Source organism: Eptatretus burgeri, chromosome 23, assembly GCF_056783735.1.
Source record: "Eptatretus burgeri isolate ZD-2024b chromosome 23, Ebu_testis_v1, whole genome shotgun sequence".
Taxonomy (NCBI): Eukaryota; Metazoa; Chordata; class Myxini; order Myxiniformes; family Myxinidae; genus Eptatretus; species Eptatretus burgeri.
The window spans coordinates 219,528-244,015 of record NC_140983.1 but is presented as its reverse complement, the minus strand read 5'-3'; the positions used below and the strand labels follow the sequence as shown (position 1 = coordinate 244,015).

At 44.9% G+C, this 24,488-nt stretch overlaps 3 protein-coding genes and 1 long non-coding RNA gene across 4 annotated transcripts in view; 2 read left to right on the top strand and 2 right to left on the bottom strand.

Annotated features, from left to right (window-relative positions):
* The first annotated feature begins 4,757 nt into the window (after positions 1-4,757).
* LOC147007888 (uncharacterized) lies at positions 4,758-10,615 on the top strand. The gene is made up of 6 exons (XM_085866102.1): positions 4,758-4,912; positions 5,318-5,422; positions 9,069-9,179; positions 9,264-9,721; positions 9,880-10,030; positions 10,279-10,615. The coding sequence occupies exons 2-4, from the start codon at positions 5,350-5,352 to the stop codon at positions 9,629-9,631; spliced, it is 552 nt and encodes a 183-aa protein (XP_085722228.1). The 5' UTR covers positions 4,758-4,912; positions 5,318-5,349; the 3' UTR covers positions 9,632-9,721; positions 9,880-10,030; positions 10,279-10,615.
* Positions 10,616-11,579: 964 nt separating this feature from the next.
* On the bottom strand, positions 11,580-13,912 carry LOC147007887 (uncharacterized). The gene is made up of 2 exons (XR_015053760.1): positions 13,373-13,912; positions 11,580-11,855 (listed from the first exon to the last, which is right to left on the bottom strand). It is a non-coding gene; the product is annotated as an uncharacterized LOC147007887 (long non-coding RNA).
* A 602-nt stretch (positions 13,913-14,514) lies between these two features.
* Positions 14,515-20,415, top strand: LOC147007886 (uncharacterized). The gene is made up of 6 exons (XM_085866100.1): positions 14,515-14,639; positions 15,068-15,172; positions 18,810-18,920; positions 19,002-19,462; positions 19,621-19,771; positions 20,023-20,415. The coding sequence occupies exons 2-4, from the start codon at positions 15,100-15,102 to the stop codon at positions 19,370-19,372; spliced, it is 555 nt and encodes a 184-aa protein (XP_085722226.1). The 5' UTR covers positions 14,515-14,639; positions 15,068-15,099; the 3' UTR covers positions 19,373-19,462; positions 19,621-19,771; positions 20,023-20,415.
* A 1,046-nt stretch (positions 20,416-21,461) lies between these two features.
* LOC147007883 (transcription initiation factor IIA subunit 1-like) overlaps positions 21,462-24,488 on the bottom strand; it is a 98,897-nt gene continuing 95,870 nt past the window's right edge. Inside the window, exon 10 of the mRNA XM_085866097.1 lies at positions 21,462-21,736. Within this exon, the coding sequence (XP_085722223.1) occupies positions 21,629-21,736 (108 nt within the window). The 3' untranslated portion in view covers positions 21,462-21,628. The remainder of the gene's footprint in view (positions 21,737-24,488) is intronic.

The following is a 24,488-nucleotide window of genomic DNA, read 5'->3' as shown; positions in this document are numbered from 1 at the left end:
CGTGAGTTGATGAACATGTTTACGCGTGCATCTACCATCACACAACTTCACAAGGAACATCACTTGACCGATGTTATCGACAATGATTCCGGATCATCACTTGGTTCCACATCTGGAGTTCACAATGTGCGCAGGATCGTTGATCTGGAAGTTGTGGTACACATACGATTGGGCGTGATAACGTTTGTGTTGATAATTGTTAATCTCCACTTCGGTCGTTACGTCCGGTGATGGACAAAACTAACGAATCGTTTTGTACTTTAGTTTTGTACCTTCACATTTATCGATTCCCCTTTTTGTGGGGACATCTTTACAGGGCATGACCATGGATAACCACCCAACATGGCCAATGTGTGATGATTGTGATCATTCCACATTGCTCTTGTGGCCACGAATACCCCTTCCCTCAAGCAGGGGTCAGTACACCACGTGCGCAAGGGGGAAATCACATCATCTACCCACCACATCCTCATGGAAGGAGTGGGGGGGGGGTGGACGAAAGCTTTGTGTGTGGTCAGGAGCTCAGGTGTGCCAAGCAAGGAGTTCACACAACGTAGGATGCCCAGTCGCGTGCTCCCACACCTGACCTCACCTGATGCCCAGTCGGCGACTGGATTTGGAGAACACACTTTCCCAGACAAAAAAAACACAAACAAGCGAGAAATGACCGCACTGTGGTCGAAACCTGGGACGCAAAAAAACAAACCCAGCCGGTGAATAATCAGGAGAGACCGACAGGCCGAAAGTGTTCGGCCCACCAGAAAAACCAATATGGCGGCCATATAATTTCGGCTGGGTGTCATCGTGGGTGTTGCCAAGGGACAGATGTGGTTGTGGTCCGGCAGCTCTCTGATCAGTGGGTGCACATTCCAAAAATCGACCACCATTCCACCACCAAGAACCCAACAACAGCAACAAGCCGCAGGTAAAAAAAACCATTTTCTCATAAATGTGCTTCAAACATCAGGAATCCTCTCCCCACGTGACCCGACGGCGAAGCTTTCTTTTGTTGGCTGAAAGTCAGACAGCTGGTTATGTTTTTGTCTCCTTGACGTTGCTGAGCTGCGATTGGCTCAGACGCCTCAAACGTCATCGGTTCAGGTCACGGTGTCATAATCACTTTGATGAAGATAACAAACAAAAGGCACAATCCCAAGTTCTGGGTCAGGAAATTACTAGACCGTGAGAAAAAAACAAGAAGATATCAATCAATCAATCATCCGGTTTGTTGAAATTTCATACAAATCCGATGTTACATCATTTGCAAAAGGTTTGCAAAAGGTCAATCACCCACAGGTCCACAATTATAAACCGATCACCATGAAACGTGACCAGGTTGTAAAGGTAGTCTCGACTGAGAAACCGATTGATTTTAAGGTCAAAGGTCATCTTGAGGTCAGATTTCTGAAATCGTCATTTTTCATCCGATTCACTTGATATTCGAACATGATTTACATATTGCGTCACTGAATTGGGAAACAACTATTTTTGAGGTCGAAAGGGTCAACTGAAGGTCAAACTTCTAAAATCGATTTCAATCTGAAAAATCATCAATTTTCATCCGATTGACCTGAGCTTTGATTGAGATTGTTAATTTCAATCTTCATGAAATGGACAATATGATGTATCCATGGCAACCTTCGTCGAATGGGGGGGGGGGAAGGGGGGTATTTCTTGCAAGTATCGTGCTCTGCAAGACGTCTTTTCCTTGTTACTTACGAAATCTTTAGATTTCATAAGTATATTGATGACTTCCATCCTCTGTTTGTTTGTTTGTTTGTTGTGTGTTTGTTTGTGTGTGTGTGTGTGTGTGTGTGTGTGTGTGTGTTTGTTTGTAGGCACGATAACTCGAGAACGGAATAAGCTACCAATGTCAAATTACACCACGTGATTCAGGAGGGTGATGCCTAGCGCTGATTAGATTTTGGTCAAAATCGGTCAAAGGTCAAGGTCACAGTGAGGTCAAACATAATTCCATAAATTAATGTGGAGAAATGGAGTATTTTTGCTTCGCTCGACGTTACGAGTTCGTTTTAACTTCGATTTTAATTTTGTCTTCGGTTTTTGCGATCGCTTGGGACGCTTAAAACCCGGTTGTCGAAATTGTGGTAAAAATCGGATGTTTTGGAGACATTTTAAGATTGTATAAAAAATATTTCACTCGCCGCGTCACGGCTCGTCACGTGGTGCAGCGCGCTTGAGCAGAGGCGGCGTTGAGTCATGTAAAGGTTTTCCGTGTGCACGCTGACGGTTTTTTTGATAAAGATAGTGTTGAAAAGTCATTTTTTATCCCAATAAAGGTTATCGTCGCATGCCTGACTCGCTAAGCCGTCGGATTATGTAAAGATTGTTGGTGGATGGCCGAATATTACGGTTTTGTTACTTTGATAAAATAATATTAAATAATTGCGTCGAGAAATGGAGATTTTTGCTTCGGTCGATGTTACGATTTTTGATGGTTTGGTACAGAATCATCGTAGAAACTTCTGGTTTGCGTCGCCACCTTCTCTCGAGACAGCTTTTATTAGACAAGGTCAGAGGTCAAGTTGACGATTTCGTAAGTACCAGTCTATGACTGCTTGTCTTTATGTTCCTCACCCACTCCAGTGTAGCTTTAGCTGTGTGCTTCGGGTCGTTGTCATGATGAAAGGTGAACTTCCGTCCCAATTTCAGCTTTCTTACAGAGGGTAGCAGGTTTTCCTCCAGGATTTTTCTGTATTTTGCTCCATCCATTTTCCCTTCTGTCCTGACAAGTGTCCCAGTCCCTACAGATGGGAAACATCCCGATAGCATGATGCTGCCAACACCATGCTTCACAGTAGGGATGGTGTTCTTTGGATGATGTGATGTGTTGGGTTTGTGCCAAACGTAACGTTTTGTTTTTAGGCCAAAAAGTTCCATCTTTGTTTCGTGAGACCACAAAGCTTTTTGCCACATGGCTTCAGAATCTCCAGTGTTTTTGCACACCTCAAACGGGACTCAAGGTGGGCTTTTTTGAGAAATGGCTTCCTTCTTGCCATCCGATCGCACAGGCCCGACTTGTGGAGTGCTTGGGATATTGTTGTCACATGCCCACAGTGAATAATCTTTGCCATAAAGACATGTGGCACTTTCAAAGTTACTATTGGCCTCTTGGTGGCCTCTCTGATCAGTCTCCTCCTTGCTTGGTCATCCAGTTTAGAGGGACGGTCTGCTCTGATCGAGGCAGGGTCTTGGTGGTACCATACGCCTTCCACTTCATAATGATTGTCTTGACTGTGCTCCAAGGGATATTCAAAGCCTTTGAAATATTTCTATACACATCCCCTGATCTGTGCCGTTCCACAACTTTATCCCGGAGGTTTTTGAAAGCTCCTTGGTGCTCATGGTTGAGTCTTTGCTGTGAAATGCACCATCCAGGAGAAGAAACCTTCAGGAAGAGCTGATTTTATTCTGAAATAATTTGAATCACCACAATGTAAAACAGGTGGAGACCAATTAACTTGGTGTGTGATTTTGAAGGTGATTGGTTACAATTGAGCTAATTTACAATTGCTCTTATCGGAGGGGGGGTGGTGGGGGGTTGACACTTATAGAACCAAGATATTCCAGTTTTGTATTTTTAATTAATTTTCTGAAATTGGGGGAATTTATTTTTCACTTGAAAGTTCTGGGTTATGATGTGCAAATACAGGTGGAAAAAAATAATATACAATAAATTTAAATGAAAAATTTGAAAGTGGGGGGGAGACTTTCTAAAGACACTGCAAGTGGCTTCGGGGTATTTTGGGTTTTCGACGTCTTCAGGGGTCTTGAAGGGTCTTCAAAGGTCGAAAGGTACATTCCAATAGTACGTAATGAATAGCTGGTGTTCCATTGAGTTGAAAGAGTACGTAATTAATAGACGTATAGTCACAAGGTTGAATCGGATAACCAGGGAACGACTGGTCGGTGTGGATGGATCACACACGATGTCACAGAGAAGAAAGGTAACACCTATTTTGAGGGGCAACCCCCTCCACTGACGACTGTGTTCTGAGATCGATTTGGAGGCGAAAAGCGGTGGGCGGAGTTTGCGATAGTGGGCGGGGCCATCGAGCTCGCGTCCTGAGATCACGTGATCGTCCTTGGAGACGAGTTACAGGAACGTGGTTGCTAGGGAAAGGCACGTTAATATCGAGGGAGAGGCTCGAGGCCCCGTGGATTCATGGATCTTGTTTATTTCGATTGATTAAACATTTATAACGGATTATTCTCCACACAATGTATTACTATAAGTACAGGACCTTGTATAGTTTAATTATGTGTGTTGTTGAAGCACTTTTAAGTTTAATTACAACACTATAACTATAAATAGTGTGATTGTGACGAATAGCCTCTGTACTCGCATCAGTCAGCACGTGGAGTTCACTGATCACGTGGTGTTAATTACAACACGTGGTACAAAGATTGGCACGAACAAGCAAAGGTAATGGAGGTTCGTGAGTGCTCTCTTTAATACAACGGTAACTACAGACACAAACAAATTCCGTGCTGAGATTCCGTGCTGGGATTCCGTGCTGAGATTCCGTACTGAGATTCCGTGCTGGGATTCCGTGCTGTGATTCCGTGCTGTGATTCCGTGCTGAGATTCCGTGCTGAGATTCCGTGCTGGGATTCCGTGCTGAGATTCCGTGCTGTGAGTCCGTTCTGAGATTCCGTGCTGAGATTCCGTGCTGGGATTCCGTGCTGAGATTCCGTGCTGGGATTCCGTGCTGGGTGAAAACAAGAAACTCAGGTGTTGTGTGTGTTGGTATAACCCAGGAAAGATGGAAAGCGCGTCGAGGTTTACCTGTCTCAGGAGCTTCAACAAAATGTCTCGTTTCTCGCTCACCTGAGTCAAACAAGCTCCGCCTCAAACTCCTCCTCCTCTCACGAGACTCCGCCCACCCAGGTGGGTTTGTTCATCTTGTGTAGTTGTTGTTCATTGGTCACAGCTCATGCTCTGTCCGTATGTCCACGTCAAACCACGAAGGCAATATGCACGAAACTACCTGACTCACACAGTAAAGGTGAGATACCTGTCGGTGAAATCATTATCATGATTATTACAATCGACATCCCAGAGTAATCGACACGAAGTACAATATCGATGAGTTTCGGAGGAGATAACAAACACTGAACTCCATTAGAGTGAAGATTAATATGTAAATTAATTAAGTGGTTGTAAAGTTTGTAAATATGAGGGAAATTATTATTTCACTTGTTCAGTGAAACATTCAAAATTTACATCTTAGTTTTAAACAAAAAAACACAAAACATTGGGTGTATGGGATCACAACTGCACCACTCTTTTCAGGTGAGGGCCTGAACAAGCACACAGGTGAGAGGATGCTTTGTGTTGCTCCATCACATCAGACAACAACATCACTCTTTACAAGTCAGGGCTTCAACAATCACACAGGTGAGAGGAGGGTTGGTGACGTCACATCCCATTTGATCACTTTATGGCCGCAGTTTTTCAGAAGGTGAACATTCCACAATCTGATAATCATTCAGCCAACACATCACACAAAGGTGTTTTATATATCCAAACAACCATTTCATCAAACACCATCAATCATTCATTTCACATATTAATTAATGGATTACATGGGATTTGAACCCAGGACTTTGAATATGAGAACACTCACCTGAACCACTTACCTGCCACAGGAACTGTGAACTAATCTTTTAAACTCATCCATAAACATAGAGGAGTCTGACAGAAAGGGATTGGGCGGCGTGGCGGGAGATGAATGTGAAAAGAGATCAAAACTCCACCATTGTTTGCGTATGTAATATGTAGATATTGGGAAGTTGTTGTGGATCATTTGTTCGAATGTGGATAATCTACAAGGAAATCCAACACAGGTGGAGCGGTTCAGCCCACCATGCCTGCGCGTCATCAACTCCACACTAATTTATCAACACGAGATCCAAAGAGGAAAATGTAAAATTTATTAATTTTTTGTTAATGGTGTTTTTGTGGGTTTGTTCAGTTATTTATTTGAAATTTTTGTATTTTTTGGTTTCTCCTCAGGGAAGGAGGCATGGGCTTGGTTAAAAAAACACACAACATCAACCACACAACACCACTTGACGAGACTCCGACCAACAGCACTCCGTGCACATGCACACAATCACTCATCAATACTAAACTCCGACCAACATCCCCATACCCCTCTCTCTCCATCACTTCCAGGTACCCATCTAATTCTAATTTAAACTTATCTCCTGCTTCTGCTGCCACTACCTTTCCACGTCGAACATTCCGTGCATTAACCACTCTCTGAGTCAAAGTCCCCTCCCTGACTCCCGTCTTAACTCTCCTCTTCTTTCCTGTCAAGTTATGGCCACTGGTCCCATCACTGTTGACTCTGTTAAAAAATCATCTGCACTTATTTTATCTCCACGTTTCATTATCTTAAACATCTCGATCATATCCTCTAGTAACCACCTCCTTTCCGAGTGTATAAAGCCCCGTCTCCTTCAGCCGGTCCTCATAGCTAAGTCAAGCTCGGCCCGGAATCAATCGAGTTGCCCTGCGTTGAACCCTCCCTGTGGCATATTAATTATAAGGATTACAAGGAAATTATGCACAGGAGGAGGCCATTCGGCCCATCATGCCTGCGCCACACCAATACCAGATTTCAATAAATTTCAATAAATTACCATACCATGGTGAAACATTTCAAAATGTTAATTGACATAAAAAAGATCCTCAATTGTGACAAGTTATGCATTTGATAGTTAATTCTGCAGTTCACAAGGAGTTGAACACAGAACCCTTGCCCCAAAGTAGCCACTTAACCAACAAGCCAACACCCAGTTTATCTGTGAGATTAAATTGTTTTATTACTTGTTTCAGTTGATTTGTGGGATGATTTGGAATGGTTCTGTCCACTATCTATTTCCCCCCACCTCATGATCCTGGCCTGGTTTTGTTGAATCCACATGAACGTTCAATTTCTTCCCCTAATAAAGTGATTTATGTTTTATATATTTTTTAATTTTGGGTTGCGTGCACTCGACCAGAGACAAAGTAACTTCGTCCCATTGGATTGAACATCGTAGCTTCAGCCGTCATTGAGGTGGGTCGGGCTACAGTTTTACATTGTTTTGAGAGAGGAACAAGAAGAAGAAGAAGAAGTATAAATTGGCGATTTTGTGATCTCTCATTGTGGTACTTTATCGGTGTATTTTGGTATCTTTTTAAGTCTTGGGAGTACAGAAAACGCTCGAGAATAAAAGTTATGGATTTGTATGTTTTTTACCAAGCCCATGCCCCCTCCCCAAGAAAAAAATATAATAATAAAGAATATAATAAAATAGAAAAACTTCAAAAAAAAACATTTTGCATTTTCTTATTTTGATCTGGTGTTGTTAAATTGGGGTCGTGTTTTTTTTCTGACAACAGACGATTTTTCTGCGCTCCGTGCTTCAGCACTCGGAGCTCCCTTTCTGTGAGCTTGTGTGGCCGACCACTTCACGGCTGAACGGTTGTTGCTCCTCGACGAGTCAGCTTCATAACAACAACACTTACAGTTGACCGGGGCAGCTGGAGAAGGGTAGAAATTTGAGGAATTTAATGTCTGAAGCGATGAAGGAATCCATAACCTTGCTGATGATTGGGAGAAGGCTGATTGGTCTGGAGTTTCAGGGATCTGTTTTTCACCTTTTTTATTCAGAGCAGGAATGTTTGCTGATTTCCAAGCAGATGGCAGATGACCTTAAGCAAATGAGTGGGTGAGGAGAACCGAGAGAGGGTGAGAAACAGCAGAGGAGCAGGTGGCCAGATGTATCCGCAAAGACGAGAATGAAAATAAAGGAGTATTTAAATTACCACCTAAAAACCAATTAATACCTCAATTTAATTAATACATTGATACTTCAATGACTTTCAACTTCCTTCCTTGCATATCCTGAGATTACTTATTCCTTACTTTATTCAGATGTTGTGCTTTTCTTATTTTTACTTACATTTATTTATTTATTTATTATTATTATTATTATTATTACACAAGATTCAAACACAAGACTTACAAACAGCAGAACCAGCGAACTAAGCATGGAGATACTGATATATCACCATCACAACTGTTTGGAAGCCAATGAAACAGAGTATATGGGACTGAAAGCAAAATAATATATGATGGAAAATGGAGCTGTTGGATCGATAGAGAGACAGAAGGTATAATTATTATCTACATATTAAGACTGAAGGACCAATTTTGTGCTCCTCCTCGCGGTTGCGTCACGTTTTTCTCGGTACTGTGACCTGGACTGAAAGAAACTTCGTACCTGTAAGAGTACAACGCACATAGTGGCAAGAGTCAAACTTCAACTCTGAAGCAGAATAAACGCTTTTCGTTGAGACGGGGGTGAGGAGTGAAGAAGCGGGGGCGGAGGATGAAGAGGCGGGGGGAAAGGTAATCAAATTTTTGGGCGGGGGTAAGCAAATTGAAAGCGGGAGACGGGGGAGAAATGGGGCGGGGGATGAGTGGGCGGGGGCTGGGTGAATTAGGCAGGGTTGAGTGTAAGGGGGTGGAAAGGGCGGCGGGGGCCCGGGGGCAGCCGTGGCGGGGAATCAAGAGATGGGGGTTGGGGAGTGAAGAGGCGGGGCTGGGGTAATTAAATTTTTGGGCGCGGGTAAGCAAATTGAAGGCAGGGGGGAATGGGGCAGGGGCGGGGGATGAGTAGGCGGGGGCAAGCACGCCCTGTCCAGTCCATGTCCCTCGAGTGTGGTTGAGCTGGTGAGGGTGGTTGAATGAACGGAATCCGTCTGTGACGCGGTTTCGGCTCGTAAATATAAATATACGTATCAATATCATCACACGGAAACGGTGTAGTTCCTGAAATCGTCCACCGGAGGGCACATTTTTCATTGATCATTCTTCCTTTTCAAACCATGACAGGTGAGTTGAGGAATTGAATGAGGTTTTTGATTCGAGAAATCTTCGTTTCTGTGTTTGAGTTTCTCACGTTAAACAAACCGAGCAGATAACTATGTACACACCATGTCATACAGTGTTTACTTTCACCCCCCCCCCATCCGACCATGTTTGCAGCTCCTCACGGCGTATTACGACATCTCCCTGAAGAAATGCTACGTGATTCCAATGAACACTTCGATCATCATGCCACCTCGAAGACTTTTCGATCTACTTCACAACAACAAGGTTTGTATAGTTATACACAACGCCTCTGAGGTCGGTGAGGTTTGAGTGATTATATCCAACATGCACTCCTTCACTGTTCAGCAGGTCATGAACCCACATGCCACGTTGCCTGTTTCCACGTGGATTCTGACCTGTGGATAGTGCGTGCCACACAACCACTCTTTGTGTGGGTGTACCCAGAAGAAGCTCCGGAGCTTCTGAGCGGTAGCCGGGATCGTGAAGTATTCTCCGGCCTCGCACGCACACTGCCAAAGCAGATCTTGCTCCGTCACCCTATATACAGGGTGATCTGCAGGAATAAACGTTGGAGAATTTTGTCCTCCATTAACACCAGCCTGCCAGGGGGAGGCATCATCACAAGCATGCGTTCCGGCTTGTTTGTGGTCGTCGGCGTGGAGCGGTGCTCCTCTCCAAACGATGATGTCTCGTTTCGTCAAACAGATGGAGATTAATGGCCTTTGATGCCTTTTCTCCACCCAGAATGTTCTGAAGTAATAAGGGTTAGCCTGTACCGTGGCGATCCGGAAAGTGACAGGTGACAGGTAGGTGACAAGAACAAGCTGATTCGATTTTGGTTAAGGTCCAGATTCAGATCCGGCCTGTCAGTGGGATACAAAATGTGAACCTGTTCAGCCTGGTGTAGGTATGCGCTCGACCGAGTTCCGCTAGAATATTTGTGCGATGGCGTGTGCACACACAGTTGGGAACATACTTGCCGCAGAGCTACCTTGTGCATGAGGATTTGGTCGTGACGGAGCAAATGCTGGATGTTGGTGGTCTCGGGGTCTTCATCTTCCGCATGTGTTTCGGACATCCGACCTTCCGCCTGAAACACCGCGAAATAGAGCCGGGTATGTGAATGGACAAACCTGCACAAACCTGTCTCCACACCGATTACCTGGACATTCTCTCACCCCGATGGAGCTGCTCATTTGTTTTTGGATGTTGTAGCCTCGAATGATAATTAAGAACAAGTGTTTGTTTCTCTTCTTCTTTCTTGTTTTACACTTTGCATTCGAAATGTTTTTCATTTTGTGCAAAAAGGTAATTTTGATTTCAATCATTTTCTCACTTTTTACGAACCCGTCTGTCCGTGCAGGCGCGTTCGTGAACCGAGAGGCCGAGAAATGCCGAGACACCGTCTCCTTTGCAAACCATTTTGCGATCAAAACTCGGATCTGTGAGAGAAGCTCCTGATATGTTTCCCCATCTGCATTCTTACCTGTTTCTGTGATTTCAGCAATTTTATTTTTTCCTCTCTTCCTATTCTTGTGCTTCACTGCTTGGTGACACCGCAAGTTGCCATGGCTGTGGTTTTTGCGATTTTTATTTCCTGTTTTCCTTTCTGCCTCAGCTGACATGTGGGTGCTCTCTCTCTCTCTCTCTCTCTCTCTCTCTCTCTCTCTCTCTCTCTCTCTCTCTCTCTCTCTCTCTCTCTCTCTCTCTCTCTCTCTCTCTCTCTCTCTCTCTCTCTCTCTCTCTCTCTCTCTCTCTCTCTCTCTCTCTCTCTCTCTCTCTCTCTCTCTCTCTCTCTCTCTCTCTCTCTCTCTCTCTCTCTCTCTCTCTCTCTCTCTCTCTCTCTCTCTCTCTCTCTCTCTCTCTCTCTCTCTCTATCTCTGTCTGCCCATCTCTTTCTCTCTGTCCATCTCTTTCTCTCTGTCTCTCTCCCTCTCTCTATCTCTGTCTGTCCATCTCTTTCTCTCTGTCTCTCTCCCTCTCTCTATCTCTGTCTGTCCATCTCTTTCTCTCTGTCTCTCTCTTTCTATCTCTCTCTGTCTTCCCATCTCTTTCTCGAATGAACTCGGGGATGAGGGAATACCGATGTGTGCATTTGATCTTGTAATCTTCACCCCTTCTCATCCTCTTCCTGTTCCACCCCTGAGATGTTGATTCCACTTGGATTTGCTTAACCTTGTCCAGTTATGACGAATAAAAATGTTAAACCAAGTATCTATCTTTTTGGGGCCGACATGTCATCGCTCGAGTCGTTTTCCCCCATTATACCTTGTTTCGATAGATCACTCAACACCGTTTGAAAACTCAAGTTCCAGCTGGTCCGGGTTCTCCGACAACCCACTTCTCGTGACCCCAAATTGATTGAAGAGCTCCCCTTTCCATGAAACTCGAGGTTTTGAGGGATGTGAACGGTCTTCCCAGCAAGCCTTGCGGCTAAAATTAAAGGGAGGGGGATGGACGCGCTGTTTTGCTTCTGGTAAAAATCCGAACGATTCTTTTGAGATTTTGGTTGTCGATTTTAAAAAGGAGTGAGAGCATGAAAACCAGAATTTTGGAAAAATTGTACAAGGGATATGGCTAATTGGCAAAGGGCAGCAGGTTAACAAAGCTGCCGGAGGCAGGTGCCAACCTTCACGTTTTCAAAACATTGGGCTGGACAGGTACGAAGTTCTCTTTCTTTTAATAAAGAAAACAAAATGATGTTGAAGAACAACAATTAATGAATTGATACATTTCACCCAACCAAGAGTGTGTTTATCAGTATCTTGTTGATCACGATTTTAGTGAATTTTCATTTTCCAGGTGCTGTGATCATCCACTCAGGTGTGCACGCTACCACTCAGCTTGCCCGTACATTGTGGAGAAAACATAATCCCGGCCATTCAGGTTCATGATTCCGTGTTTCAGGTGAAATTTCCACCTGTTCTTGCATCGGTGAATCTGCAGACAGGCGGACAGAGCGGTGAATCAGCCGTTGTGTGCATCATTGTGCCAGGATTATGCAAAATGTGATTATTGTCATGTTGGTGGAGGCACAAAGACGACATCACAAAACAATGCACTTTGTTATTCGAACAATGGTGCTGCGTTTCAAACCTCTCACACATTGCAAGGATTTTATTACTCGTCCGAGAGTGGTGAAAGAAAGTTTGATCACCTGATTGCTCATGGTCGCAGTTAAAAAAAAAATTGTTCTTTTCAGACTGCTATCAAGAAACTGGGCCAATAAGCCATGACGTGCAAACCGAGCCAGTGCTGAGCCTGCTGGCTGCTGGATTGCAGTGCCCCTGCTACCAGGAAGCCGGAACTCTTCTTGCTGATCTCGGAAGGATGACAAGCTGAATCAACCCACCTGGTGTTCATTCATCAGCACAACAGGGGCTCAACCTGAACCTTAAACCGTTAAGCCAACACCGGGCTTACCTTGTTGATGTCCCTCCTCGCACAGTCATCCCATCTCAACCACGGTCTACTTCTCTTCCTCCCTCAATCTACCTGCTCTCTTTGTCATTCTCCCTTCCCCCATCAGCACCACGTGACCAGCTCACTTCAGCCAGATTCTTACCAATCTCCGTGTCAAGTTCATTGGCACACTAATCTCTTCTCTCAGTGCATAACGTCCTCCTTCGATCCACCATCTTCACCACCACGATTCTCCTGACTCAGTTGTTCTCATGGACCTGCAACCTCTGTTGTTGTCTCTCTGTCAGTGTCACCATCTCCTGACCATAAAGGTAAGCCAGAATTACACAGCACGACAGAAATTAACCTTTCAATTCCCTTCATATTTTTTTTTCTGTCTGCCATCAATCCCTCCATACTCCTCCGTACATTTACACCACCTGAATCATCCTCCGCACCTCCACCACCAACCTCCCATTCCCAGTCACTGTTCCCCCCAAGATGTGTTCAATGGTGATTGGTCGTTTTTGATATATACATATATTTAAAAATATCGAAATTTGTGGAGCGTGATGAGCCCTCTCCCGATCTCCAATGGACGTAAAGTACGAAGCAAGCGCACACCAAAGCGTCAACTCCGACCGGAGGCTTCAACCTGGTGACTCGTGTCAATCAGACAGATTTTATGATCACCATTGGTTAAACATCAAACGGAGCCGCCTATCTGGATTTCGGATTTATCTACCCTCATCGGGACGGCATTACTCAAACCAATTTCACTGTCCGATCACCTTCCCCTCGAACCTGATGGTCATTCCCTTTCTCTGCTGCCCGACCCACATAACCTCAGCCTTCTCCATACTCATCTTGAGCCGGTTTCCTAAATGCCTCCTTCCACTCCCCATTACCTCCAACATCTCCTCCTTATTCTCCAGATCGTCTGCATGCAATATCCTCCCCAGAATCCATTTCATTTTGACACTTACCAGCTCCATCATCATTACAAACAAATCTGGAGTGCCCCAAGGTGGAGCTGGCAAGCAGGAGGGTCTCACCTCATCTCCCTGTCAAGCCTGGAGTGTCACAAGGCAGCGTTCTGAGCCCACGCCTCTTCCCGATCTTCATTAATGAGCTCTTCGACTCTCTGGAAAATCCCATTCATCTATTTGATGATGACTCCACCTTCTGCCATGACATCCATCATCCTTCAGACAGGTAGGCTGCAACCTCTTCCCTCTCTTCAGACTTTGACAAAATCACAAGATGGTCCCACACGTGGAACATTCTTTCAATCCTGACAAGTCTCACACTCTCACGATGTCTCTCCCAAAGGACCGTCGGGTAACCCCCCCCCCATCTACTTTCTCAACAATCCTCTTGAAGAAGTCCTTTCATTCAAGTTTTTAGGCCTCATTATCTGCCATGATCTTTCCTGGGAAAGCTACATTTCAAAGTTGGTCACCAAGTGGGCATCCTCCGTCAAACAAAATCCCATTTTGGTGAAGGTACAGATTCAGATCCGGTTCCGTGCTGATTTTGAGGGGCAACCCCCTCCACTGACTGTGTTCTGAGATCGATTTGGAGGCGAAAAGCGGTGGGCGGAGTTTGCGATAGTGGGCGGGGCTATCGAGCTCGCGTCCTGAGATCACGTGATCGTCCTTGGAGACGAGTTACAGGAACGTGGTTGCTAGGGAAATGCACGTTAATATCGAGGGAAAGGCTCGAGGCCTCGTGGATACATGGATCTTGTTTATTTCAATTAATTAAACATTTATAACGGATTATTCTTCACACAATGTATTACTATAAGTACAGGACCTTGTATAGTTTAATTATGTGTGTTGTTGAAGCACTTTTAAGTTTAATTACAACACTATAACTATAAATAGTGTGATTGTGACGAATAGCCTCTGTACTCGCATCAGTTAGCACGTGGCGTTCACTAATCACGTGGTGTTAATTACAACACGTGGAACAAAGATTGCCACGAACAAGCAAAGGTAATGGAGGTTCGTGAGTGCTCTCTTTAATACAACGGTAACTACAGACACAAACAAATTCCGTACTGGGATTCCGTGCTGTGAGTCCGTGCTGAAATTCCGTGCTGAGATTCCATGCTGGGATTCCGTGCTGGGATTCCGTGCTGGGTGAAAACAAGAAACTCAGGTGTTGTGTGTGTTGGTATAACCCAGGAAAGATGGAAAGAGCGTCGAGGTTTACCTGTCTCAGGAGCTTCAACAAAATGTCTCGTTTCTCGCTCACCTGAGTCAAACAAGCTCCGCCTCAAACTCCTCCTCCTCCCACGAGACTCCGCCCACCCAGGTGAGTTTGTTCATCTTGTGTAGTTGTTGTTCATTGGTCACAGCTCATGCTCTGTCCGTATGTCCACGTCAAACCACGAAGGTAATATGCACGAAACTACCTGACTCACACAGTAAAGGTGAGATACCTGTCGGTGAAATCATTATCATGATTATTACAATCGACATCCCAGAGTAATCGACACGAAGTACAATATCGATGAGTTTCGTGTTCCGTGGTCGCCTCGTCTCGGAGGAGATAACAAACACTGAACTCCATTAGAGTGAAGATTAATATGTAAATTAATTAAGTGGTTGTAAAGTTTGTAAATATGAGGGAAATTATTATTTCACTTGTTCAGTGAAACATTCAAAATTTACATCTTAGTTTTAAACAAAAAAACACAAAACATTGGGTGTATGGGATCACAACTGCACCACTCTTTTCAGGTGAGGGCCTGAACAAGCACACAGGTGAGAGGATGCGTTGTGTTGCTCCATCACATCAGACAACAACACCACTCTTTACAAGTCAGGGCTTCAACAAGCACACAGGTGAGAGGAGGGTTGGTGACGTCACATCCCATTTGATCACTTTATGGCCGCAGTTTTTCAGAAGGTGAACATTCCACAATCTGATAATCATTCAGCCAACACATCACACAAAGGTGTTTTATATATCCAAACAACCATTTCATCAAACACCATCAATCATTCATTTCACATATTAATTAATGGATTACATGGGATTTGAACCCAGGACTTTGAATATGAGAACACTCACCTGTACCACTTACCTGCCACAGGAACTGTGAACTAATCTTTTAAACTCATCCATAAACATAGAGGAGTCTGACAGAAAGGGATTGGGCGGCGTGGCGGGAGATGAATGTGAAAAGAGATCAAAACTCCACCATTGTTTGCGTATGTAATATGTAGATATTGGGAAGTTGTTGTGGATCATTTGTTCGAATGTGGATAATCTACAAGGAAATCCAACACAGGTGGAGCGGTTCAGCCCACCATGCCTGCGCGTCATCAACTCCACACTAATTTATCAACACGAGATCCAAAGAGGAAAATGTAAAATTTATTAATTTTTTGTTAATGGTGTTTTTGTGGGTTTGTTCAGTTATTTATTTGAAGTTTTGTATTTTTTGGTTTCTCCTCATGGCTGGGGGCATGGGCTTGGTTAAAAAAACACACAACATCAACCACACAACACCACTTGACGAGACTCCGACCAACAGCACTCCGTGCACATGCACACAATCACTCATCAATACTAAACTCCGACCAACATCCCCATACCCCTCTCTCTCCATCACTTCCAGGTACCCATCTAATTCTAATTTAAACTTATCTCCTGCTTCTGCTGCCACTACCTTTCCACATCGAACATTCCGTGCATTAACCACTCTCTGAGTCAATATAAAGTCCCCTCCCTGACTCCCGTCCTAACTCTCCTCTTCTTTCCTGTCAAGTTATGGCCACTGGTCCCATTACTGTTGACTCTGTTAAAAAATTCATCTGTACTTATTTTATCTCCACGTTTCATTATCTTAAACATCTCGATCATATCCTCTAGTAACCACCTCCTTTCCGAGTGTATAAAGCCCCGTCTCCTTCAGCCGGTCCTCAGAGCTAAGTCAAGCTCGGCCCGGAATCAATCGAGTTGCCCTGCGTTGAACCCTCCCTGTGGCATATTAATTATAAGGATTACAAGGAAATTATGCACGGGAGGAGGCCATTCGGCCCATCATGCCTGCGCCACACCAATACCAGATTTCAATAAATTTCAATAAATTACCATACCATGGCGAAACATTTCAAAATGTTAATTGACATAAAAAAAGATCCTCAATTGTGACAAGTTATGCATTTGATAGTTAATTCTGCAGTTCACAAGGAGTTGAACACAGAACCCTTGCCCCAAAGTAGCCACTTAACCAACAAGCCAACACCCAGTTTATCTGTTAGATTAAATTGTTTTATTACTTGTTTCAGTTGATTTGTGGGATGATTTGGAATGGTTCTGTCCACTATCTATTTCCCCCCACCTCATGATCCTGGCCTGGTTTCATTGAATCCACATGAACGTTCAATTACTTCCCCTAATAAAGTGATTTATGTTTTATATATATTTTTTAATTTTGGGTTGCGTGCACTCGCCCAGAGACAAAGTAACTTCGTCCCATTGGATTGAACATCGTAGCTTCAGCCGTTATTGAGGTGGGTCGGGCTACAGTTTTACATTGTTTTGAGAGAAGAACAAGAAGAAGAAGAAGAAGAAGAAGTATAAATTGGCGATTTTGTGATCTCTCATTGTGGTACTTTATCGGTGTATTTTGGCGTCTTTTTAAGTCTTGGGAGTACAGAAAACGCTCGAGAATAAAAGTTATGGATTTGTATGTTTTTAACCCAAGCCCATGCCCCCTCCCCAAGAAAAAAATATAATAATAAAAATATAATAAAATAGAAAAACTTCAGAAAAAAAACATTTTGCATTTTCTTATTTTGATCTGGTGTTGTTAAATTGGGGTCGTGTTTTTTTCTGACAACAGACGATTTTTCTGCGCTACGTGCTTCAGCACTCGGAGCTCCGTTTCTGTGAGCTTGTGTGGCCGACCACTTCACGGCTGAGCGGTTGTTGCTCCTCGACGAGTCAACTTCACAACAACAACACTTACAGTTGACTGGGGCAGCTGGAGCAGGGCAAAAATTTGAGTGATTTAATGTCTGAAGCGATGATGGAATCCATAACCTTGCTGATGATTGGTGGAAGGCTGATTGGTCTGTCGTTTCAGGGATCTGTTTTTCACCTTTTTTATTCAGAGCGGGAATGTTTGCTGATTTCCAAGCAGATGGCAGATGACCTTAAGCAAATGAGTGGGTGAGGAGAACCGAGAGAGGGTGAGAAACAGCAGAGGAGCAGGTGGCCAGATGTATCCACAAAGACGAGGATGAAAATAAAGGAATATTTAAATTACCACCTAAAAACCAATTAATACCTCAATTTAATTAATACATTGATACTTCAATGACTTTCAACTTCCTTCCTTGCATATCCTGAGATTACTTATTCCTTACTTTATTCAGATGTTGTGCTTTTCTTATTTTTACTTACATTTATTTATTTATTATTATTATTATTATTATTACACAAGATTCAAACACAAGACTTACAAACAACAGAACCAGCTAACAAAGCATGGAGATACTGATATATCACCATCACAACTGTTTGGAAGCCAATGAAACAGAGTATATGGGACTGAATGCAAAATAATATATGATGGAAAATGGAGCTGTTGGATCGATAGAGAGACAGAAGGTATAATTATTATCTACATATTAAGACTGAAGGACCAATTTTGTGCTCCTCCTCGCGGTCGCGTCACGTTTTTCTCGGTACTGTGACCTGGACTGAAAGAAACTTCGTACCTGTAAGAGTACAACGCACATAGTGGCAAGAGTCAAACTTCAACTCTGAAGCAGAATAAACGCTTTTCGTTGAGACGGGGTGAGGAGGAAGAAGCGGGGCGGAGGATGAAGAGGCGGGGGGAAAGGTAAGCAAATGTTTGGTCGGGGCAAAGCAAATTGAAAGAGGGAGACGGGGGATGAGTGGGCGGGGGCTGGGGTGAATTAGGCGGGGTTGAGTGTAAGGGGGTGGACAGGGGCCGGGGCCCGGGGGCAGCTGTGGCAGGGAATCAAGAGATGGGGGTTGGAGAGTGAAGAGGCGGGGCTGGGGTAATTAAATTTTTGGGCGCGGGTAAGCAAATTGAAGGCAGGGGGGAATGGGGCAGGGGCGGGGGATGAGTAGGCGGGGGCAAGCACGCCCTGTCCAGTCCATGTCCCTCAAGTGTGGTTGAGCTGGTGAGGGTGGTTGAATGAACGGAATCCGTCTGTGACGCGGTTTCGGCTAGTAAATATAAATATACGAATCAATATCATCACACGGAAACGGTGTAGTTCCTGAAATCGTCCAGAGGAGGGCACATTTTTCATTGATCATTCTTCCTTTTCAAACCATGACAGGTGAGTTGAGGAACTGAATGAGGTTTTTGATTCGAGAAATCTTCGTTTCTGTGTTTGAGTTTCTCACGTTAAACAAACCGAGCAGGTAACTATGTACACACCATGTCATGCAGTGTTTACTTTCACCCCCCCCCCCATCCGACCATGTTTGCAGCTCCTCACGGCGTATTACGACATCTCCCTGAAGAAATGCTACGTGATTCCAATGAACACTTCGATCATCATGCCACCTCGAAGACTTTTCGATCTACTTCACAACAACAAGGTTTGCATAGTTATATACAACGCCTCTGAGGTCGGTGAGGTTTGAGTGATTATATCCAACATGCACTCCTTCACTGTTCAGCAGGTCATGAACCCACATGCCACGTTGCCTGTTTCCACGTGGATTCTGACCTGCGGATAGTGCGTGCCACACAACCACTCTTTGTGTGGGTGGACCCAGAAGAAGCTCCGGAGCTTCTGAGCGGTAGCCGGGATCGTGAAGTATTCTCCGGCCTCGCACGCACACTGCCAAAGCAGATCTTGCTCCGTCACCCTATATACAGGGTGATCTGCAGGAATAAACGTTGGAGAATTTTGTCCTCCATTAACACCAGCCTGCCAGGGGGAGGCATCATCACAAGCATGCGTTCCGGCTTGTTTGTGGTCGTCGGCGTGGAGCGGTGCTCCTCTCCAAACGATGATGTCTCGTTTCGTCAAACAGATGGCGATTAATGGCCTTTGATGCCTTTTCTCCACCCAGAATGTTCTGAAGTAATAAGGGTTAGCCTGTACCGTGGCGATCCGGAAAGTGACAGGTGACAGGTAGGTGACAAGAACAAGCTGATTCGATTTTGGTTAAGGTCCAGATTCAGATCCGGCCTGTCAGTGGGATACAAAATGTGAACCTGTTCAGCCTGGTGTAGGTATGCGCTCGACCGAGTTCCGCTAGAATATTTGTGCGATGGCGTGTGCACACACAGTTGGGAACATACTTGCCGCAGAGCTACCTTGTGCATGAGGATTTGGTCGTGACGGAGCAAATGCTGGATGTTGGTGGTCTCGGGGTCTTCATCTTCCGCATGTGTTTCGGACATCCGACCTTCCGCCTGAAACACCGCGAAATAGAACTGGGTACGTGAATGGACAAACCTGCACAAACCTGTCTCCACACCGATTACCTGGACATTCTCTCACCCCGATGGAGCTGCTCATTTGTTTTTGGATGTTGTAGCCTCGAATGATAATTAAGAACAAGTGTTTGTTTCTCTTTTTTTTTTTTCTTGTTTTACACTTTGCATTCGAAATGTTTTTCATTTTGTGCTGAAAGGTAATTTTGATTTCAATCATTTTCTCACTTTTTACGAACCCGTCTGTCCGTGCAGGCGCGTTCGTGAACCGAGAGGCCGAGAAATGCCGAGACACCGTCTCCTTTGCAAACCATTTTGCGATCAAAACTCGGATCTGTGAGAGAAGCTCCTGATATGTTTCCCCATCTGCATTCTTACCTGTTCCTGTGATTTCAGCAATTTTATTTTTTCCTCTCTTCCTATTCTTGTGCTTCACTGCTTGGTGACACCGCAAGTTGCCATGGCTGTGGTTTTTGCGATTTTTATTTCCTGTTTTCCTTTCTGCCTCAGCTGACATGTGGGTGCTCTCTCTCTCTCTCTCTCTCTCTCTCTCTCTCTCTCTCTCTCTCTCTCTCTCTCTCTCTCTCTCTCTCTCTCTCTCTCTCTCTCTGTCTCTCTCTCTCTCTCTCTCTCTCTCTCTCTCTCTCTCTCTCTCTCTCTCTCTCTCTCTCTCTCTCTCTCTCTCTCTCTCTCTCTCTGTCTCTCTCTCTCTCTCTCTCTCTCTCTCTCTCTCTCTCTCTCTGTCTCTCTCTCTCTCTCTCTCTCTCTGTCTCTCTCTCTCTCTGTCTCTCTCTCTCTCTCTCTCTCTCTGTCTCTCTCTCTGTCTCTCTCTCTCTCTGTCTCTCTCTCCCTTTCTCTCTCTCTCTCTCTCTCTCTCTCTCTCTCTCTCTCTCTCTCTCTCTCTCTCTCTCTCTCTCTCTCTCTCTGTCTCTCTCTCTCTCTCTCTCTTCTCTCTCTGTCTCTCTCTCTGTCTCTCTCTCTCTCTGTCTCTCTCTCTCTCTCTCTCTCTCTCTCTCTCTCTCTCTCTCTCTCTCTCTCTCTCTCTCTCTCTCTATCTGTCTGTCTGCCCATCTCTTTCTCTCTTTCTCGAATGAACTCGGGATGAGGGAATACCGATGTGTGCATTTGATCTTGTAATCTTCACCCTATTCATCCTCTTCCTGTTCCACCCCTGAGATGTTGATTTCACTTGGATTTGCTTAACCTTGTCCAGTTATGCCGAATGAAAATGTTAAACCAAGTATCTATCTTTTTGGGGCCGACATGTCATCGCTCGAGTCGTTTTCCCCCATTATACCTTGTTTCGATAGATCACTCAACACCGTTTGAAAACTCAAGTTCCAGCTGGTCCGGGTTCTCCGACAACCCACTTCTCGTGACCCCAAATTGATTGAAGAGCTCCCCTTTCCATGAAACTCGAGGTTTTGAGGGATGTGAACGGTCTTCCCAGCAAGCCTTGCGGCTAAAATTAAAGGGAGGGGGATGGACGCGCTGTTTTGCTTCTGATAAAAATCCGAACGATTCTTTTGAGATTTTGGTTGTCGATTTTAAAAAGGAGTGAGAGCATGAAAACCAGAATTTTGGAAAAATTGTACAAGGGATATGGCTAATTGGCAAAGGGCAGCAGGTTAACAAAGCTGCCGGAGGCAGGTGCCAACCTTCACGTTTTCAAAACATTGGGCTGGACAGGTACGAAGTTCTCTTTCTTTTAATAAAGAAAACAAAATGATGTTGAAGAACAACAATTAATGAATTGATACATTTCACCCAACCAAGAGTGTGTTTATCAGTATCTCGTTGATCACGATTTTAGTGAATTTTCATTTTCCAGGTGCTGTGATCATCCACTCAGGTGTGCACGCTACCACTCAGCTTGCCCGTACATTGTGGAGAAAACATAATCCCGGCCATTCAGGTTCATGATTCCGTGTTTCAGGTGAAACTTCCACCTGTTCTTGCATCGGTGAATCTGCAGACAGGCGGACAGAGCGGTGAATCAGCCGTTGTGTGCATCATTGTGCCAGGATTATGACAAATATGATTATTGTCATGTTGGTGGAGGAACAGAGACTACACCACAAAACAATGCACTTTGTTATTCGAACAATGGTGTTGCGTTTCAAACCTCTCACACATTGCAAGGATTTTATTACTCGCCCGAGAGTGGTGAAAGAAAGTCTGATCACCTGATTGCTCATGGTCGCAGTTAAAAAAAAAATTGTTCTTTTCAGACTGCTATCAAGAAACTGGGCCAATAAGCCATGACGTGCAAACCGAGCCAGTGCTGAGCCTGCTGGCTGCTGGATTGCAGTGCCCCTGCTACCAGGAAGCCGGAACTCTTCTTGCTGATCTCGGAAGGATGACAAGCTGAATCAACCCACCTGGTGTTCATTCATCAACACAACAGGGGCTCAACCTGAACCTTAAACCGTTAAGCCAACACCAGGCTAACCTTGTTGATATCACTCCTCGCACAGTCATCCCATCTCAACCACGGTCTACTTCTTTTCCTCCCTCAATCTACCTGCTCTCTTTGTCATTCTCCCTTCCCCTATCAGCACCACGTGACCAGCTCACTTCAGCCAGATTCTTACCAATCTCCGTGTCAAGTTCATTGGCACACTAATGTCTTCTCTCAGTGCATAACGTCCTCCTTCGATCCACCATCTTCACCACCACGATTCTCCTGACTCAGTTGTTCTCATGGACCTGCAACCTCTGTTGTTGTCTCTCTGTCAGTGTCACCATCTCCTGACCATAAAGGTAGGCCAGAATTACACAGCACGACAGAAATTAACCTTTCAATTCCCTTCATATTTTTTTTTCTGTCTGCCATCAATCCCTCCATACTCCTCCGTACATTTACACCACCTGAATCATCCTCCGCACCTCCACCACCAACCTTCCATTCCCAGTCACTGTTCCCCCCAAGATGTGTTCAATGGTGATTGGTCGTTTTTGATATATACATATATTTAAAAATATCGAAATTTGTGGAGCGTGATGAGCCCTCTCCCGATCTCCAATGGACGTAAAGTACGAAGCAAGCGCACACCAAAGCGTCAACTCCGACCGGAGGCTTCAACCTGGTGACTCGTGTCAATCAGACAGATTTTATGATCACCATTGGTTAAACATCAAACGGAGCCGCCTATCTGGATTTCGGATTTATCTACCCTCATCAGGACGGCATTACTCAAACCAATTTCACTGTCCGATCACCTTCCCCTCTAACCTGATAGTCATTCCCTTTCTCTGCTGCCCGACCCACATAACCTCAGCCTTCTCCATACTCATCTTGAGCCGGTTTCCTAAATGCTCCTTCCACTCCCCATTACCTCCAACATCTCCTCCTTATTCTCCAGATCGTCTGCATGCAATATCCTCCCCAGAATCCATTTCATTTTGACACTTACCAGCTCCATCATCATTACAAACAAATCTGGAGTGCCCCAAAGTGGAGCTGGCAAGCAGCAGGGTCTCACCTCATCTCTCTGTCAAGCCTGGAGTGTCACAAGGCAGCGTTCTGAGCCCACGCCTCTTCCTGATCTTCATTAATGAGCTCTTCGACTCTCTGGAAAATCCCATTCATCTATTTGATGATGACTCCACCTTCTGCCATGACATCCATCATCCTTCAGACAGGTAGGCTGCAACCTCTTCCCTCTCTTCAGACTTTGACAAAATCACAAGATGGTCCCACACGTGGACCATGTCTTTCAATCCTGACAAGTCTCACACTCTCACGATGTCTCTCCCAAAGGACCGTCGGGTAAACCCCCCCGCCATCCCACCCATTTACTTTCTCAACAATCCTCTTGAAGAAGTCCTTTCATTCAAGTTTTTGGGCCTCATTATCTGCCATGATCTTTCCTGGGAAAGCTACATTTCAAAGTTGGTCGCCAAGTGGGCATCCTCCGTCAAACAAAATCCTTCCTTGGCACAATTGAACTTCTGTCCACCTGCAAGGCCTTCACCTGCAGCTTGATGGAGTATTGCTCTCCTCTCTGGGCTGGCTCCCCTGCCTCACCATACAAGTTGTCAAGATTATTGGAATATCCCACCATGCAGCTGAGTCTATGGGCCTATCACCTTGCCATCGCAGACAGGTCTTCTATCACCTCGAAAAAAAACAAAAACCATGAATGGCTTGAGAGCGCTTCCCTGCCTCAAACTGATGTTCACACCGAACTCCCTGGACATCCTCGGACCAACCAAAACTCTTCCCTTCATTCCCTTGTACATCCCTTCCACCAACCAAACTTCTGTTTCCGGCACTCCCATCCATCTCGGTGTCACCATCACCGTCTTTCTCGGGACGGTGTCGTAGGCCTTCTCCAGGTCCACAAATCACAATGCCATTTCATCTTGTCCCTCCAACCTCTTCTCCACCAGTGTCTCAGCATGAACATGTCAGCCATCATCCCCCTATCCTTTCAAAACCCGTTCCTATTCGCTGATCTCAATCTCCACACTCTTCCTTGTCCTCCCATCCAAAATCCTCTCCCGTACGTTCATGACAGGACTTGAGAGCATAATCAGCTGTCCGCACATCCTCCTCCATGATCTCTCCACCAATTCCATTCTCCCCTCAACATGACGTGGAAGCTTCAACTCGTCGTTGCTTTCTCCCCGGTTCAACAGCTCCTTGAAATATCCTTCCAGGACCCTCAATCCTGTCCCCCTTCTCTGTTTCGAGTTTCCCTCCAGCACACTTACTC

Coding starts and splice junctions, on each gene's coding strand:
- LOC147007886 (XM_085866100.1), top strand. CDS start 15,100: ATGCGTTGTGTTGCTCCATCACATCAGACAACAACACCACTCTTTACA. Junction 15,173..18,809: donor GGGCTTCAACAAGCACACAG/GTGAGAGGAGGG, acceptor CCATGTTTGCAG/CTCCTCACGGCGTATTACGA. Junction 18,921..19,001: donor ATCTACTTCACAACAACAAG/GTTTGCATAGTT, acceptor TTCACTGTTCAG/CAGGTCATGAACCCACATGC.
- LOC147007888 (XM_085866102.1), top strand. CDS start 5,350: ATGCTTTGTGTTGCTCCATCACATCAGACAACAACATCACTCTTTACA. Junction 5,423..9,068: donor GGGCTTCAACAATCACACAG/GTGAGAGGAGGG, acceptor CCATGTTTGCAG/CTCCTCACGGCGTATTACGA. Junction 9,180..9,263: donor ATCTACTTCACAACAACAAG/GTTTGTATAGTT, acceptor ACTGTTCAGCAG/GTCATGAACCCACATGCCAC.